Source organism: Lagenorhynchus albirostris, chromosome 6 (genome assembly GCF_949774975.1).
Source record: "Lagenorhynchus albirostris chromosome 6, mLagAlb1.1, whole genome shotgun sequence".
In the NCBI taxonomy this organism is placed as follows: domain Eukaryota; kingdom Metazoa; phylum Chordata; class Mammalia; order Artiodactyla; family Delphinidae; genus Lagenorhynchus; species Lagenorhynchus albirostris.
In genome coordinates this window covers 45,604,887-45,621,658 of record NC_083100.1, presented here as the reverse complement: position 1 = coordinate 45,621,658, position 16,772 = coordinate 45,604,887, and the positions used below count along the sequence as shown (strand labels likewise).

The following is a 16,772-nucleotide window of genomic DNA, read 5'->3' as shown; positions in this document are numbered from 1 at the left end:
AAAAAACAAAGAGAAAAAATAGAAATAACAGAAAAGAAAAAAATTAAATGGAAATTTAACCTCTAATATATCAAAAATAACATTAAATGTAAGTGGTCTAAGTATACTAATTAAAAGAGATTGCTAGAGTAGATTTAAAAAAACCCAGATATATGTTGTCTTCAAGAAACTTGCTGCAAGTATAATGATACAGGTGATATAAGAAGGTTAAAAATAAAATGATGATAAAAGATGTATCATGCAAAAATTATTCTAAGAAAGCACAAGTAAGTGTATTAATATCAGATAAAGTACACTTCAAAGTAAAGAAAATTATCAGAGACAAAGAAGGACGTTATTTAATGATAAAAGGGTCGTACCACCAAGAAGAATAACAATCCTAAATTTACATGATCATATCACAGAGCTGCAAAATAAATGAAACAAAAACTGATAGAACTGAAAAGAAATATGGGGTAAATAGACAAATACACAATTATAGTTGGAGCTTTCACCACCACTTTTCTTAAAATTAATAGAACAGCTAGACAGGAAATCATCAAGAATATAGAACTCAACAACATCAGCAACCAATGGAATCTAATTAGCAACTAAAGAGAACTTCATTCAATAACAACAGAATGCATATTGTTTTCCAGTGCCAAAGGAACATGTACCAAAATAGACCATATCCTGGGCTACAAAGCAAACCTCAAAAGTTTAAAAGAGTTGAAATGATAAAGCATGGGTTCTCTGACAACAAAGAAATCGACCTAAAAATTAATAACAGAAAGATAATAGGAAAGTCTTCAAAAACTTGGAAGTTTTGTTTTTCCATATGTCAAAAAGGACATCACATTTGTAAACATTCCATATGTTAAAGAGGAATCTTTAAGAAGAAAAACTTTAAATTTGTGAACTATATAGAAATGAAATAGAACATATCAGCATTTATGTGACTCAGCTAAAACAGTTTTGAGAGAGAAATTTTAACAACTAAGTTAAAATATTTGAAAGCAGAAAGTTTCAAATTAATAATCTAAGCTCCCAGCTCAACCACTTATCAAATTAAAGTAGGCAAAAGGAAGAAAATAAAAAAGATAAGAGAAGAAAATTAATGAAGTTGAAAACAAAAACAATAGAGAAAATCAGTGAAACAAAGAGCTGTTTTTTTAAAAGATCATAAAAGTAACAAAATTTCAGTTAAGATTGGCAAAGTAAAAAAAGATTGGCAAAGTAAAAGAAAAAAAAAAAGACACAAGTTACCAATATCTGGCATGAAACAGGGATTTCACTGAAGACCCTCCAGGTATCAAAAAATAATAAGAGGGTGCTATAATCAACTACCACATACCACCCAATATTAGATAATTTGAATAGCCCTGTAACTATAAAGGAAATTGAATTTATAATTTCACACTTACTAAAAGAGAAATCTCCAGTCCTAGATAGTTTCACTGGAAGAATCCATAAAATGCTTAAAGAGGAGTTAACATTGTTCAACACAAGCTATTCCAGAAAATAGAAGAGGTGAGAGAATTCCCCAAATTCATTTTATGAAACTATTATTTTCCAGACACCAAAACCAAGTAAAGATAGTGCAAAAAAAGGAAACTACAGACCAATATCCCTCAAAAATATAGATGCAAAAATTTCTAACACAATATCAGATATAATTCAGCAATATATAAAAGAATTCTACACCAAGACCAAGTAGAGCTTGTTCCTGGGATGTAAGTTTTATTCAACACAAAAAATCCAACAATATAATTAACCATATTAACAGGCTAAAGAAGAAAAGTATATGATCCTATCAATGTTTTAAAAAATATTTGAAAATAATCAATTCCCGTTCATGGTTAAAAAATCTCAGAAAAATAGGAAAAGAAGGAAACTTCTTTAACTTAGTAGGATTGGGGATTTTTTTTTTTTTTTTGGTATCTGTCTCATATATAACCAAAATGTTTTTATTCTAAACAGCCAGTGAAAAACCATTAGAGTGTGTCATTTCTGTCATAGATTTGTGGATATGATTTTAGATGAATTTTAATAGCTTATATTACATGTTTATGGCAATAAATAATTATTTTCTAATATAGAACATTGTGTTTCTTGCAAAGTTAATATGATTAATATTTAATATTATTATTGGTAAAATGAATATAACTGATATAACTGAATTTAATATATAATGAGGAATTTTAGACTTACAGGTTGCTCCCATAATCAAACTTTAGTATTATTATCCTTAAAGCATATGTAAATATATACATATATGTAAATATATATAAAAGCCATAACCTCCAGAATGATAAACAACTTATAGTTGTTACCTCCATGAAGACTAGAGGGGACCAAGATTAAAGTTAAAGAGCTAAAGGAAACTTTAAATTTATCTGTAATGGTCAAAGACTTTAACGTGGATTATACATATATTAAGGGAATTAAAGGAAAAGAAGGTAGTAATAAGTAAACATGAAAATTTCAGCATAGAAATATCAAATATAAAAAATAATTAAATGGTTAGGTAGAATAGCTGAAAAGAAAAAAAATAAGCTTAACATCAGATTTAGGATGGCAGAAAAAATGGTCAGTAATCTGGAAGATAGATGAGAGAAATTATCCAATCCAACAAACAGAGAATATAAATAATAATAATAGTATTGAATAACAGAGACATAATCACCTGTGGAAAAGATAGAGTTCTAACATATGTGAAACAAAAATCACAAGAAGACAGGAGAGAGAAGGTAAGAAAGAAAAAAAGTACTGTCTGAAGAATTCCCAAATGTGGTGAAAATTGTCAATTTACAGATTTGAGAAACATGACAAACTTCAAGCTGAATAAATTATAAAGAAAACTACCTGTAATTATATCACAGGCTATCTATAAGAGAGTTGGAGAAAGAAAGAGAGAGCAAGAGAATGATTGAGGGAATGAATTGATCTTGAAATCATCCAGAAAATTTTTAAAAAGACATATCTTTACATACAGATAAAAAAGTAGTATGAATGTCAGCTGACTTTTCATTAGTATCAGTAGAGGCCAGAGGAGAATATAACAATACCTTTAACATGCATAAAGTAAAGAGATGTCATAACAGAATTTTACACCCATTGAAGACTCAAAATTTAAGTCAAAATATTTTGAGATAAATGAAACTGGAGTGATTTATTACTAGCAGAACTGTGCTTCAAGGTATGCTAAAGGAAGTTCTTTAACCCAAAGGGAAATGACACAAAAAGGAAATTCAAATGTGCAAAAAAGGATAAAGAAAAAAAAGCACTGAAAAAATTGTAACTAAATATCCATTCTTTAAAACAGAACTGGTTAAAGCAAAAATTGTAGCCTTGTATCATGATGTTAACAAATGACAGTAATAGCACAAAGGATGTATACTATTGGACTTAATAGACTTACACTATTTCAAGGGTGTTATTATTTATGTGAAATGATACCATATTAACTCTAAGTGGACTCTGGTAACTTAAGGATGCATATTGTAATCACTAGAGCAATCCACTAAAAGTAATTCAAATGCGTATAGCTAAAAGCCTATAGAGGAAATGTAATGGAAAATAATTTTTTTAATGAAATTTAAAGAAGGCAGGGAAAGAACAGCAACATAAAAGCAGGTGGACCAAATAGAAAATAAAAAACAGCATAAATGTAAAAATATACCAATCAAAGGCTGAGATTATCAGGCAGCAATTTTAAAACTGTCCAACTGTTTGGTCTCTAGAAAACACACACTTTAAATATAAAGACAAATATAGGTAAAAAACAAAAGATTGAAAAAACATATGCCATGCAAGCAATAAGTGTGAGAAAGTTGGTGTGGCTATACTCATATCAAAAAGGTGAGTCCAAGGCAAGGAATATTACCAGACATTGAGATAAAGCCCACAAAGATTAAAGGACCACTGTGTTTCATTTAATAACACTGATTTTTAAGAAATGAAGGAGAAAATCTAACAATTACAGGAAGATAAAGACAAATTGACACCCACAGTCATAGATGTTACTGCCATTCTCAGCAATTGACAGAGGAAATAGAAAAAAATAAACTTACAAAAAATGAAAAAATAAAAAATAATAATAATAATCTAATTGACATGTTAGATTATCCCAAGCAACAAGAGTATAGTTTCTTTTTTTAATTTAATTTTATTTATTTTTTTATACAGCAGGTTCTTATTAGTCACCAGTTTTATACACATCAGTGTATACATGTCAATCCCAATCACCCAATTCAGCACACCACCATCCCCACCCCCCAGCGGCTTTCCCCCCTTGGTGTCCATACTTTTGTTCTCTACATCTGTGTCTCAACTTCTGCCCTATAAACCGGTTCATATGTACCATTTTTCTAGGTTCCACATACATGCATTAATATACGATATTTGTTTTTCTCTTTCTGACTTACTTCACTCTGTATGACAGTCTCTAAGTCCATCCACGTCTCAACAAATGACTCAATTTCATTCCTTTTTATGGCTGAGTAATATTCCATTGTATATATGTAGCACAACTTCTTTATCCATTCGTCTGTTGACGAGCATTTAGCTTGCTTCCATGACCTGGCTATTGTAAATAGTGCTGCAATGAACATTGGGGTGCATGTGTCTTTTTGAATTATGGTTTTCTCTGGGTATATGCCCAGTAGTGGGATTACTGGATCATATAGTAATTCTATTTTTAGTTTTTTAAGGAAGCTCCATACTGTTCTCCATAGTGGCTGTATCAATTTACATTCCCACCAACAGTGCAAGAGGGTTCCCTTTTCTCCACACCCTCTCCAGCATTTGTTCTTTGTAGATTTTCTGATGATGCCCATTCTAACTGGTGTGAGATGATACCTCATTGTAGTTTTGATTTGCATTTCTCTAATAATTAGTGATGTTGAGCAGCTTTTCATGTGCTTCTTGGCTATCTGTACGTCTTCTTTGGAGAAATGTCTATTTAGGTCTTCTGCCCATTTTTGGATTGGATTGTTTCTCTTAATATTGAGCTGCTGAGCTGTTTATATATTTTGGAGATTAATCCTTTGTCTGTTGATTCATTTGCAAATATTTTCTCCCATTCTGAGGGTTGTCTTTTCTTCTTGTTTATGGTTTCCTTAGCTGTGCAAAAGCTTTGAAGTTTCATTAGGTTCCATTTGTTTATTTTTGTTTTTATTTCCATTACTGTAGGAGGTGGATCAAAAAAGATCTTGCTGTGATTTATGTCAAAGAATGTTCGTCCTATGTTTTCCTCTAAGAGTTTTATAGTGTCCAGTCTTACATTAAGGTCTCTAATCCATTTTGAGTTTATTTTTGTGTATGGTGTTAGGGAGTGTTCTAATTTCATTCTTTTACATGTAGCTGTCCGGTTTACCCAGCACCACTTATTGAAGAGACTCTCTTTTCTCCATTGTATATCCTTGCCTCCTTTGTCATAGATTAGTTGACCATAGGTGTGTGGGTTTATCTCTGGGCTTTCTATCTTGTTCCATTGATTTATGTTTCTGTTTTTGTGCTAGTACCATATTATCTTGATTACTGTGGCTTTGTAGTATAGTCTGAAGTCAGGGAGTTTGATTCCTCCAGCTCTGTTTTTTACCCTCAGTACTGCTTTTGCTATTCGGGGTCTTCTGTGTCTCCATACAAATTTTAAGATTTTTTGTTCTAGTTCCGTAAAAAATGCCATTGGTAATTTGATAGGGATTGCATTGAATCTGTAGATTGCTTTGGGTAGTATAGTCATTTTCACAATATTGATTCTTCCAATCCAAGAACATGATATATCTCTCCATCTGTTGGTATCTTTGGTTTCTTTCATCAGTGTCTTATAGTTTTCTGAGTACAGACCTTTTGTCTCCCTAGGTAGTTTTATTCCTAGGTATTTTATTCTTTTTGTTGCAATGGTAAATGGGAGTGTTTCCTTAATTTCTCCTTCAGATTTTTCATCATTAGTGTATAGGAATATAAGAGATTTCTGTGCATTAATTTTGTATCCTGCAACTTTACCAAATTCATTGATTAGCTCTAGTAGTTTTCTGGTAGCATTTTTAGGATTCTCTATGTATAGTATGATGTCATCTGCAAACAGTGACAACTTTACTTCTTTTCCAATTTGTATTCTTTTTTTTCTTTTTCTTCTCTGATTGCCATGGCTAGGACTTCCAAAACCATGTTGAATAATAGTGGTGAGAGTGGACATCCTTGTCTTGTTCCTGATCTTAGAGGAAATGCTTTCAGTTTTTCACCATTGAGAATGATGTTTACTGTGGGTTTGTCGTATATGGTCTTCATATGTTGAGGTAGGTTTCCTTTATGCCCACTTTCTGGAGAGTTTTTGTCATAAATGGGTGCTGAACTTTGTCAAAAGTTTCTTCTGCATCTATTGAAATGATCATATGGTTTTTATTCTTCAATTTTTTAATATGGTGTATCACATTGATTTGCATATATTGAGAAATCCTTGCATCACTGGGATAAATCCCACTTAATCATTGTATATGATCCTTTTAATATGTTGTTGGATTCTGTTTGCTAGTATTTTGTTGAGGATATTTGCATCTATATTCATCAGTGATATTTGTCTGTATTTTTTTTTTCTTTTGTAGTATCTTTGTCTGGTTTTGGTATCAGGGTGATGGTGGCCTCATAGAATGACTTTGGGAGTGCTCCTTCCTCTGCAATTTTTTGGAAGAGTTTGAGAAGGATTGGTGTTAGCTCTTCTCTAAATATTTGATAGAATTCAGTTGTGAAGCCATCTGGTCCTGGACTTTTGTTTGTTGGAAGATTTTTAATCGCAGTTTCAATTTCATTACTTGTGATTGGTCTGTTCATATTTTATATTTCTTCCTGGTTCAGTCTTGGAAGGTTATACCTTTCTAAGAATTTGTCCATTTCTTCTAGGTTGTCCAATTTATTGGCATAGAGTAGCTTGTGGTAGTCTCTTAGGATGCTTTGTATGTCTGTGATGTCTGTTGTAACTTCTCCTTTTTCATTTTTAATTTTATTGATTTGAGTCCTCTCCCTCTTTTTCTTGATGAGTCTGACTAAAGGTTTATCAATTTTGTTTATCTTCTCAAAGAACCAGCTTTTAGTTTTATTGATCTTTGCTATTGTTTTCTTTGTTTCTATTTCATTTATTTCTGCTCTGATCTTTATGATTTCTTTCCTTCTGCAAACTTTGGGTTTTGTTTGTTCTTCTTTCTCTAGTTCCTTTAGGTGTAAGGTTAGATTGTTTATTTGAGATTTTTATTGTTTCTTGAGGTAGGCTTGTATAGCTATAAACTTTCCTCTTAGAACTGCTTTTGCTGCATCCCATAGGTTTTGGATCATCGTGTTTTCATTGTCATTTGTCTCTAGGTATTTTTTTATTTCCTCTTTGATTTCTTCAGTGATCTCTTCTTTATTTAGTAATGTATTGTTTATCCTCCATGTGTTTGTGTTTTTTACGTTTTTTTCCCTGTAATTCATTTCTAATCTCATAGTGTTGTGGTCAGAACAGATGTTTGATATGATTTCAATTTTCTTAACTTTACTGAGGCTTGATTTGTGACCCAAGATGTGATCTTTCCTGGAGAATATTCCATGCGCACTTGAGAAGAAAGTGTAATCTGCTGTTTTTGGATGGAATGTCCTATAAATATCAATTAAATCTATCTGGTCTATTGTGTCATTTAAAGCTTCTGTTTCCTTATTTATTTTCATTTTGGATGATCTGTCCATTGGTTTAAGTGAGGTGTTAAAGTCCCCCACTATTATTGTGTTACTGTTGATTTCCTCTTTTATAGCTGTTAACAGTTGCCTTATGTATTGAGATGCTCCTATGTTGGGTGCATATATATTTATAACTGTTATATCTTCTTCTTGGATTGATCCCTTGATCATTATGTAGTGTCCTTCCTTGTCTCTTGTAACATTATTTTAAAGTCTATTTTATCTGATATGAGTATTACTACTTCAGCTTTCTTTTGATCTCCATTTGCATGGAATATCTTTTTCTGTCCCCTCACTTTCAGTCTGTATGTGTATCTAGGTCTGAAATAGGTCTCTTGTAGATAGCATATATATGGGTCTTGTTTTTGTATCCATTCAGCAAGCCTGTGTCTTTTGGTTGGAGCATTTAATCCATTCACTTTTAAGGTAATTATTGACATGTATGTTCCTATGACCATTTACTTAATTGTTTTGGGTTTGTTTTTGTAGGTCCTTTTCTTCTCTTGTGTTTCCCACTTAGAGAAGTTCCTTTAGTATTTGTTTTAGAGCTGGTTTGGTGGTGCTGAATTCTTTTAGCTTTTGCTTGTCTGTAAAGCTTTTGATTTCTCCATCGAATGAATGAGATCCTTGCCGGTTAGAGTAATCTTGGTTGTCGGTTCTTCCCTTTCATCACTTTAAGTATATCATACCACTCCCTTCTGGCTTGTAGAGTTTCTGCTGAGAAATCAGCTGTTAATCTTATGGGAGTTCCCTTGTATGTTATTTGTCATTTTTCCCTTGCTGCTTTCCATAATTTTTATTTGTCTTTAATTTTACCAATTTGATTACTATGTGTCTTGACGTGTTTCTCCTTGGGTTTATCCTGTATGGGACTCACTGCACTTCCTGGACCTGGGTGGCTATTTCCTTTCCCATGTTAGGGAAGTTTTTGACTATAATCTCTTCAAATATTTTGTCGGGTCCTTTCTCTCTCTCTTCTCCTTCTGGGACCCCTATAATGTGAATGTTGTTGCATTTAATGTTGTCTCAGAGGTCTCTTAGGCTGTCTTCATTTCTTTTCTTTTTTTTTTTCTTTATTCTGTTCCGCAGCAATGAATTCCACCATTCTGTCTTCCAGGTCACTTATCCGTTCTTCTGCCTCAGGTTTTCTGCTATAGATTCCTTCTAGTATAGTTTTCATTTCAGTTATTGTATTGTTCATCTCTGTTTGTTTGTTTTTTAATTCTTCTAGGTTTTTGTTAAACATTTCTTGCATCTTCTCAATCTTTGCCTCCATTGTTTTTCCGAGGTTCTGGATCATCTTCATTATCATTATTTTGAATTCTTTTTCTGGAAGGTTGCCTATCTCCACTTCATTTAGTTGTTTTTCTGGGGTTTTATCTTGTTCCTTCTTCTGTTACATAGCCCTCTGCCTTTTCATCTTGTCTATCTTTCTGTGAATGTGGTTTTTATTCCACAGGCTGCAGGATTGTAGTTCTTCTTGCTTTTCCAGGGTATACTTTCTCTTTGAGTGCAGTGGAATGTTTACAAAGATACATCATATCCTGGACCATATTTTAAGACTCAGTAAATTTCAAAATTGAAAATTTTACAGAGTATATTCTCTGACTACAAATTGTCAAAATGTTTTAAATCATAACACACTTCACGTAATAATAGCTCAAAGAAAGTCACAAGAGGAATTAGATTATTTTTCTCTGAATAACAACAAAATATCAAAATTTGTAAAAGACAGTTAAAGCAGCACTTAGAGGGATATTTATAGCTTTAAATGCTTCTATGAGAAAAGATAAAAAGATTAAAAGTAATCATCATGCTCTTGATCTTGAGGAGTTAGAATAAGAACAAATTTAAAACAAAGTAAAAGGTAAAAATAACAATAAATAATATAATCGATGATGTTGAAAACACAATAAAGAAAATTAATAAACTAAAAGTTGGTTCTTTAATAAGGATCCTCTAAAAAGACAGATCAAGGACAAAAATAAAGGAAAGCACAAATTACCAATACCAGAAACAAAAGAGTGGATATAAGTACAGATGCTACAGTCTTTAAAAGGATACAGAGAGAAATATTAAATAACTATTATGCCAGTAAATTTGTCAAGTAAGATGAAATTGATGAATATTTGAAAAACTTGATTTAACGAAACTGAGGAAATAACAAATCTGAATGTATGTGTAATTAAATTTTTTAAAAAATCTCTTGACAAGTAAAATAACAGACCCAGATAGTTTCACTGTTAAGTTCTATGAAAAAAATTATCACATAGATGCAGAAAAAGCACAAAATTCAATCCAATTGATGATAAAATTCATAATATCCTAGGAGTAGAAGACACGTTTCTTATTCCAATAAGGATGTTAAAAATCCTGCAGGTGACATCAAAATTAATGGTGAATTATTGAATGCTTTTCTTTAAGATTGGGAACAGGGCAAGGGTGCTTATTCTCACCACCTCTGTTTAGCTTGGTATTAGATGTCCTAGATGGTGAATAGTTCGTAAAAGAAACAAGAGGCATAAAGATTGGGAAAAAAAGTAAAACTATCTTTTTCACAGATGTAATATGAATTTTTACAAAGAAAGTCATGTGAAAACTACAAATTACTATGATTATGAAGCAAATTTAATCACAAGATACAAGGTTAATATACAAAAATTAATTGTTTCTGCCTCCTAGAAAAAATAAAAATCTGTTTACTAAAGCATCAACAAACATGAAATAATTAGGATTTTTTGAAGAAGATATGCTGAAATCAACAAACTATTGCAGAAATTAAAGAAGAACTAAAATAATGGGAGAGAGATACCATATTTATAGGTTGGAAGGCTCAATTTAGTTAAGTGGTCAATTCCACCAAATTGATCTGTATATTCAATACAATCCTTATCAAAATCACAATGGGATTTTTGGTAGAAATAGAAAATTTGTTTTTAATATGGTGATTAAAACAGTGCAGAATAGAGAAATTAATCTTGAAAGAAAAGACCAAAGTTGGAAGACACATTTTACCTGCTTTCACAGGGTACTTCAAAGAAATTATTATCAAGATCAGGTGATATTGATGTAATGGTAGATAAATAATAAATGAACTAGATTGTAGAGACCAGAAATATCCACACATACGTGGTCAATTGAGTTTTCCACAAATGTGACAAGACAATTTAATGGAGAAAAGAAGTCTTTGATAATTGGTATTGGAACAGCTAGCTAAATATATGAAAAAATAATACTTAAAAATTAGTTCTGACTTATGCTACATAAAAATAACTTGAGATGGATAATAGATACAAAAGTAGAAGCTTTTATAGCCTGCTGCAAAACTTTCATTAAACATAGGAGAATCTCTCTATGAACTTTGAGTAGACAATGATTTCTTAGAAATGACCCCAAAAGCACTAAATATAGCAGGAGAAAAAAATGATATGTGGGACTTAATTAAAAATAAACATTTTCTATTAATCTATAAACAGTATTATAAAGTGAAATGGCAAGTCACATACATATATCTGAAAAAGAGTTTGTATCCAGAATATATAAAGAACTAAATATCAATAATAAAAAGACAAAAAAACTAATAAAAAATGGGCAAGAGACTGTCTACAGGGAGTTCATAATGAGCGGATAACAAAGGCCAATGATTACATGAAACAGGGCTAATATATTATTCAACAGGGAAATTCAGGTTACAAATACATTGCAATAGCATTACTCATCCAGTAAAATAACTAAATTAAATAGATGTCAATATCTGATGTTGGTGAGAATGTGGAGCAGCTAGAACTCTTTTACTGCTGGTGGGTATGTACAATGGTACTTTGGAAAGTAGTTTGGCAGTTTCTTATAATGTTAAACATAGACCCATCCTATGATTTATCAATTTCTTTCTAGGTATTTACCCAGAGATACGAAAACATATGTACACAAAAAGATTTTACAAGAATGTTGTAACAGCTTTATTTATAACTCAGGACTGAAAACACCAGAAATGTCCCTTGATAGAAAAGTGAAAAATCATTTGTGGTATATTCACTGGATGGAAAGTAATCAGCAATAAAACGAATGATACATGTAACATCTGAGAAACTAAAAAAGAAGACCAATACAAAAGAATATATACAGTATGGCCCATTTTTATAGATACAAGGACAGGTAAAACTGATCTATGGTGAGAAATTGAGCAACGGTTACCCATAAGAAATGTGATTTGACTAGAGGTAGGCATAGGAGAACTTTCAAGGATGATAGAAATATTCTATATCTTTAATGATATGGTGGTTATATAGGTATCAAAACACATGTGGCAAAACACACCTGATTGTACAATCATGGTCTGTGCATTTCATTATATATAAATTTTATCCCCTACCCCCCAAAAGTGTGAGGCTTGTAGAGTCAGATATTCTGAATTTGAATCCAGGTTCTCCTCTAACTAAGTATCAGATTTTAGGCAAGTTATACAACCTCACAGAATTGCAGTTGCATAAGTATTGTGGGAATAATAATAACCCCCATCTCACAGAGTCATGAGAAGCAAGTGAGGTAATATATGGAGAATAATTACCGGGGAGCTAAGTGCTATCTTAATTAAAAAGACATGACTTACCATAAAAAAGAGACTATGGATTTTAAAAAATTATTATTGTAAACAAATAATTAATAATGAAGTCAAATGTTATTAGTGATGAATCAACCATCTTACCATTTAAACAATTTTCTGTCCTGTACACCTTGAGTATTTGAGGAAAACACATTGTCTTACTAAGAAGGCACATTGAACTCATTTTAACTTTTTAGTATTCCTTAATATAGCTTATTTTCTTTTCCATCTTTTTTGTAAGACAGATAGTTCTCATATAATTTTAGGCATATATTTTGCATTTTTTGGTTTATTGGGTTAAACACTATAAATACTTTTTATGGCTAAATGCCTTTTTAAATGAATAGTGAACTACAAAAATAACTGTCTTAAGTAATCTAAGCTTTATTAATAAAGCATATTTTAAATTTATGTTGCACCTAGGAATCACAAAATTTTAGGATTTGCAATAGATTAGTGAAAGCAGGGCATTTTCAAGATTTAATGTTGCTACCAGTTGTTATGTCATCTGGAGGTGTTATATTAAATATGAAATATTTCTGATGCATTAAATCAATTAATGCCTTTACCAAACTTCTTTATAATGTTAATAAAGGAAATAAATCTTTATTTACTATTTACACTGTTCCCAGTAAGACACTGTGATACCAGTTGAGATATCAGTGGAGAAGGAATGAGCTGGTGGACTTAGGATATTTGTGGCAGTTTCTAGTTAATAGACCAGAGACATAATTGTTTATGAGGTCAAATTCAGGTGACAGATATATTTTGCTCAGTCGGCACTGTGTTTTACAAAAATATTGTTTACTGTCACTTAAAATTGGGAGCTTTCCATATGAATATTCAGATTTCTGACCTCATCTCACATATTTAAAATCGACAACTCTGGGTTGGAAATGTTCATTTCCACAAGCCAAAAATCAATTGGAACTGAGTAGCAAGCAGTTGCTTCCTTTAGAGAGGGCATCCATCAGGTTTTCCACAGACACTACCCAGCCAACCTCATTCAAGTTACTGCCAGGCTTAATAAACCCTCCTCAGTAAGAAAAGGAAATAAGTAGCAAAGCAACAAGAAAAACTGCAGTTGGCACTATGCTTTTATTTAATAGGCACTAAATATTTGAGGAAGGGAGGAAAACAAACTAGGGAAAAAAATGCTATGATAAAAGAGATGAGAAGTTGGATAGGACTCTTGCTTCCAACTTCAACAGCTATTCATTTAATTGCCAAAACATTTCTTTTTTATGTTGTGCATGGGTAGGCTTTGAATTATTATGTTAGCATAGACTACTTTGCTCATTTACTATGTCTACTCCTAGACATTGCCCTTTTGAAATACCTCATGTTACCGTTTTTCTTGATTCAAAGAATAGTCTGACATATTATTATTAAAATGCAAATCTTTGTTTGGTTTTTACAAAGGCTGAAGAGATAACTTTAACAATTGGCCAAGCATTTGACCTGGCATATAGGAAATTTCTAGAATCTGGAGGAAAAGATGTTGAAACAAGAAAACAGATTGCAGTGTTACAGAAAAGAGTGAGTAAACTAAGCTTGTTATTTCACATTTATGTGATGTAAGTACAGGGAAACTTGCATATCATCAAACAAATTTAGAAGGCCTGCCATTAAATTCCCCCCACACTGATTGGAACTGCTTTCACTGTGTTCCTATAATTTTTCATTCCTGATCCCCTGCACAGTTTTTAACCATTTTATATTGAATTCCCACAAGAACTTAGTGTTCTCATGTGACTTTGCTTCACTTCCTGATGCTTCTCATGGGGATCAGAGCAGCAGAAGCAGCAGATGCTGGGTAAGTGGTTTCCCATGCAGATCAGATTCCTTTATAATTAAATTACACCCTTTCTCCACTCTCTTCAAAATCATCATAAGCAAGTTTCACTGTCTTGCAGTTATACTCCAAGATTATGGGTACAGATTGCACAACGCTATAAGAAAACAGAGATGAGGCATTAGAAACATGAAATTTGCACACACATAAAAACATATTTTAAATTTAATAATATGTCTTTCCAGTGACCTAGAATTCTATGATATATCCCAAGCTTTATCAAAATAAATTTCTCCCCTGTGCACAAAAAAATACATTAAAATTTTAAATAATATAAAACCCTATTCATTAATATAGCCAATTTAACAGCCAATATTTTCCAAGAACAAATGTCTGAAGATTATTCAATAATCATTTGCTTTTTAGATTCAAGACTTAGAAACAGAAAATATGGAACTTAAAAACAAAGTACAAGATTTGGAAAACCAGTTGAGAATAACCCAAGTATCAACATCTCCAGTAAGTATATAGAATACATACATCTTTTCCTTAGAAATAAGATTTCATGGTGATAAAACATGTCTGGATCATCAGCTCTTCAGTATTCCAAATAATACTCTGGGATCAGTCATTTTAAACTAAATGTAGATAGAGATACAAGGTGCTAAATAAGATTAATTTAAACGTTAAAATTACCTAGGTAGCTCAGATCAGAGTTGTTTTTCCGTGTTGCTCTTTTCTCTTTTCTAGAATAATTCAGCCCTCAATTTGATCTTTTCCTCTTTGTGACATAATCTTCTTTCATTCCAATTGATTACTGTTTACTGAAGTTGATTTAATGACTGAAGCCAATCTGCCCTTGGAGTACTGAACTTCATTATAGAAGCTGGACTGTTAACACGATCGAATTGGTTTCTTATATTACATAGCAAGGGCTCCTACTGGGAGTAACAGAGTTATATTTCACACACTAAAATCAGTGGTAGTCTCTGCAGACAACACTCAGTATTTTTATAGTTAAATTGTTTACTTTTGGTTTATCACAGATTTGAAATCATTTTCTCATCTTGATATGATGCCATTATTTTGTGATTTTAGCTAAGGGAATTTTTTGAGGGGAGATAGAATTTAAAACAGTTGATATTTTTTTCTAGGCAAAATATACTTAGGAATTTTATTCTCTTTTAGAATCATCTGTACTGATATTGTCCATTAAAATGTATATTTTATTTTACATTTAGAAATTTTAATATATAACTTTTGGCATGATCCTATGAACTGAAACACAATTATAGCATTTACAAACTTCTGAAAAGAATTTTTGTTGCAAATTTTCATTTGCAAGTCAATTTTGGTTCAATCTCTAGGCTAACTCAATGAAAACCCCTTAGTATATATATGTATATAAATATATTTATTGTTATCTACTATTAGAATATTTCACCGGTTCATTACCATGAATAATATTTCTGTAAGAAGTTACATTTTGGGTTTTAAATTTGATGTGCCCTGGAAATGGGCAAAAAACATTTTTTTCTTCTAAACTCACACTTTTCCATCTTCCACACTGAAACAGTTGGTATTTCCATTGCTTGGCATATAGTTTGTGACAGTGGGGTTGAGACAGCCAAGGTGAGAGAGGTTGGGAGTGAGGTTCCAATGTTGCACAGTGTACCTCTGTAATGCACAGTGAGGTGCTGGAGCATTCTCTTCAAGTTCTGGCTTTATTATAATATCGCTCCCTGTTTTTTCTCTTTACTACGATCATTATTTGCTTCTCATCAAGATGATGATATTTTCTTGCCTTCCCCATCGCAAGGAACAGAACATCAGCTCAAACTGTTCAACCTTCAGTCCCAAATGGAGCAACATTTTTTAGGTCTTGTTGAATGTCTTGTAAGCCATCCTATGAAACAAATTAGGAGTATGAAGATAAATGAAGGAGAAGTTACTTTTTCAATCAGTCTTAATAAGGTAGATTTTGCTGGAATTCATTGCATATGAAAAGTAGCTTTACTTCAGTCTTTATGTTTTCAAAGGAGTAAAAATAAGATCCATCACCATTTTGGATGCAAAACCAAAGCTTATTCATTATGTATCTTCTTTCTCTAGAAAGAGAGCTAGAGGTATCATGTTAAGGAACATGGTAGATTTGGGAAGAGCAGAGAGGTTTGGGACATGTTGATAGGACAGCACATCTGTCTTTTATCTCCTGAAAGCAGACACTGCCCTAGACTAGCACTGGGACAACTGAGAAGGTGGGTCAGGGTTGGGGTTATGTGTGTGCACTGGTGATCTCACATGGTTACCAAGTCAGCTTCAGAAATGGTAAAGAGCAGGAAGAATGAAGAAATGACACTCTCTTCAGTTTCCTGGACCCTCTGGCCTAGGTAGCCGTTAACAAGCTGTGAGCTTGAAAGTTGATAAATGAGCACAGACTATACGTGAGTATATTCATTTATTCAGCAATTATCATTGGTAGAGTCAGTTATATAAAAAACAATAAAATTATTCAAATAGCCAGTTATTAGAATGAATTAAGTCTCCTAAAGTTGTCATTTAGTAATTATCATAGGCATTGTGTTCGTCTCAGCACTATGTCTCAATAGAACGCTTAAAAGACTATAACTAAAAGGTTGAATTAAAAAAAGAGAAATAATTTTCTCTAAATCATTCTTTTGC

General features: G+C 32.1%; 1 protein-coding gene across 3 annotated transcripts in view; it reads left to right on the top strand.

The window, feature by feature from the left end:
• The window catches only part of GULP1 (GULP PTB domain containing engulfment adaptor 1), a 268,642-nt gene that overhangs the window by 228,945 nt on the left and 22,925 nt on the right, over positions 1-16,772 (top strand). For 2 of the 3 annotated variants that reach the window (XM_060152472.1, XM_060152474.1), the window contains exons 8-10: positions 13,718-13,834; positions 14,088-14,111; positions 14,517-14,609. In XM_060152472.1, coding sequence (XP_060008455.1) covers positions 13,718-13,834; positions 14,088-14,111; positions 14,517-14,609 — 234 coding nt within the window. The remainder of the gene's footprint in view (positions 1-13,717; positions 13,835-14,087; positions 14,112-14,516; positions 14,610-16,772) is intronic. The other variant, XM_060152473.1, reaches the window with a different exon arrangement.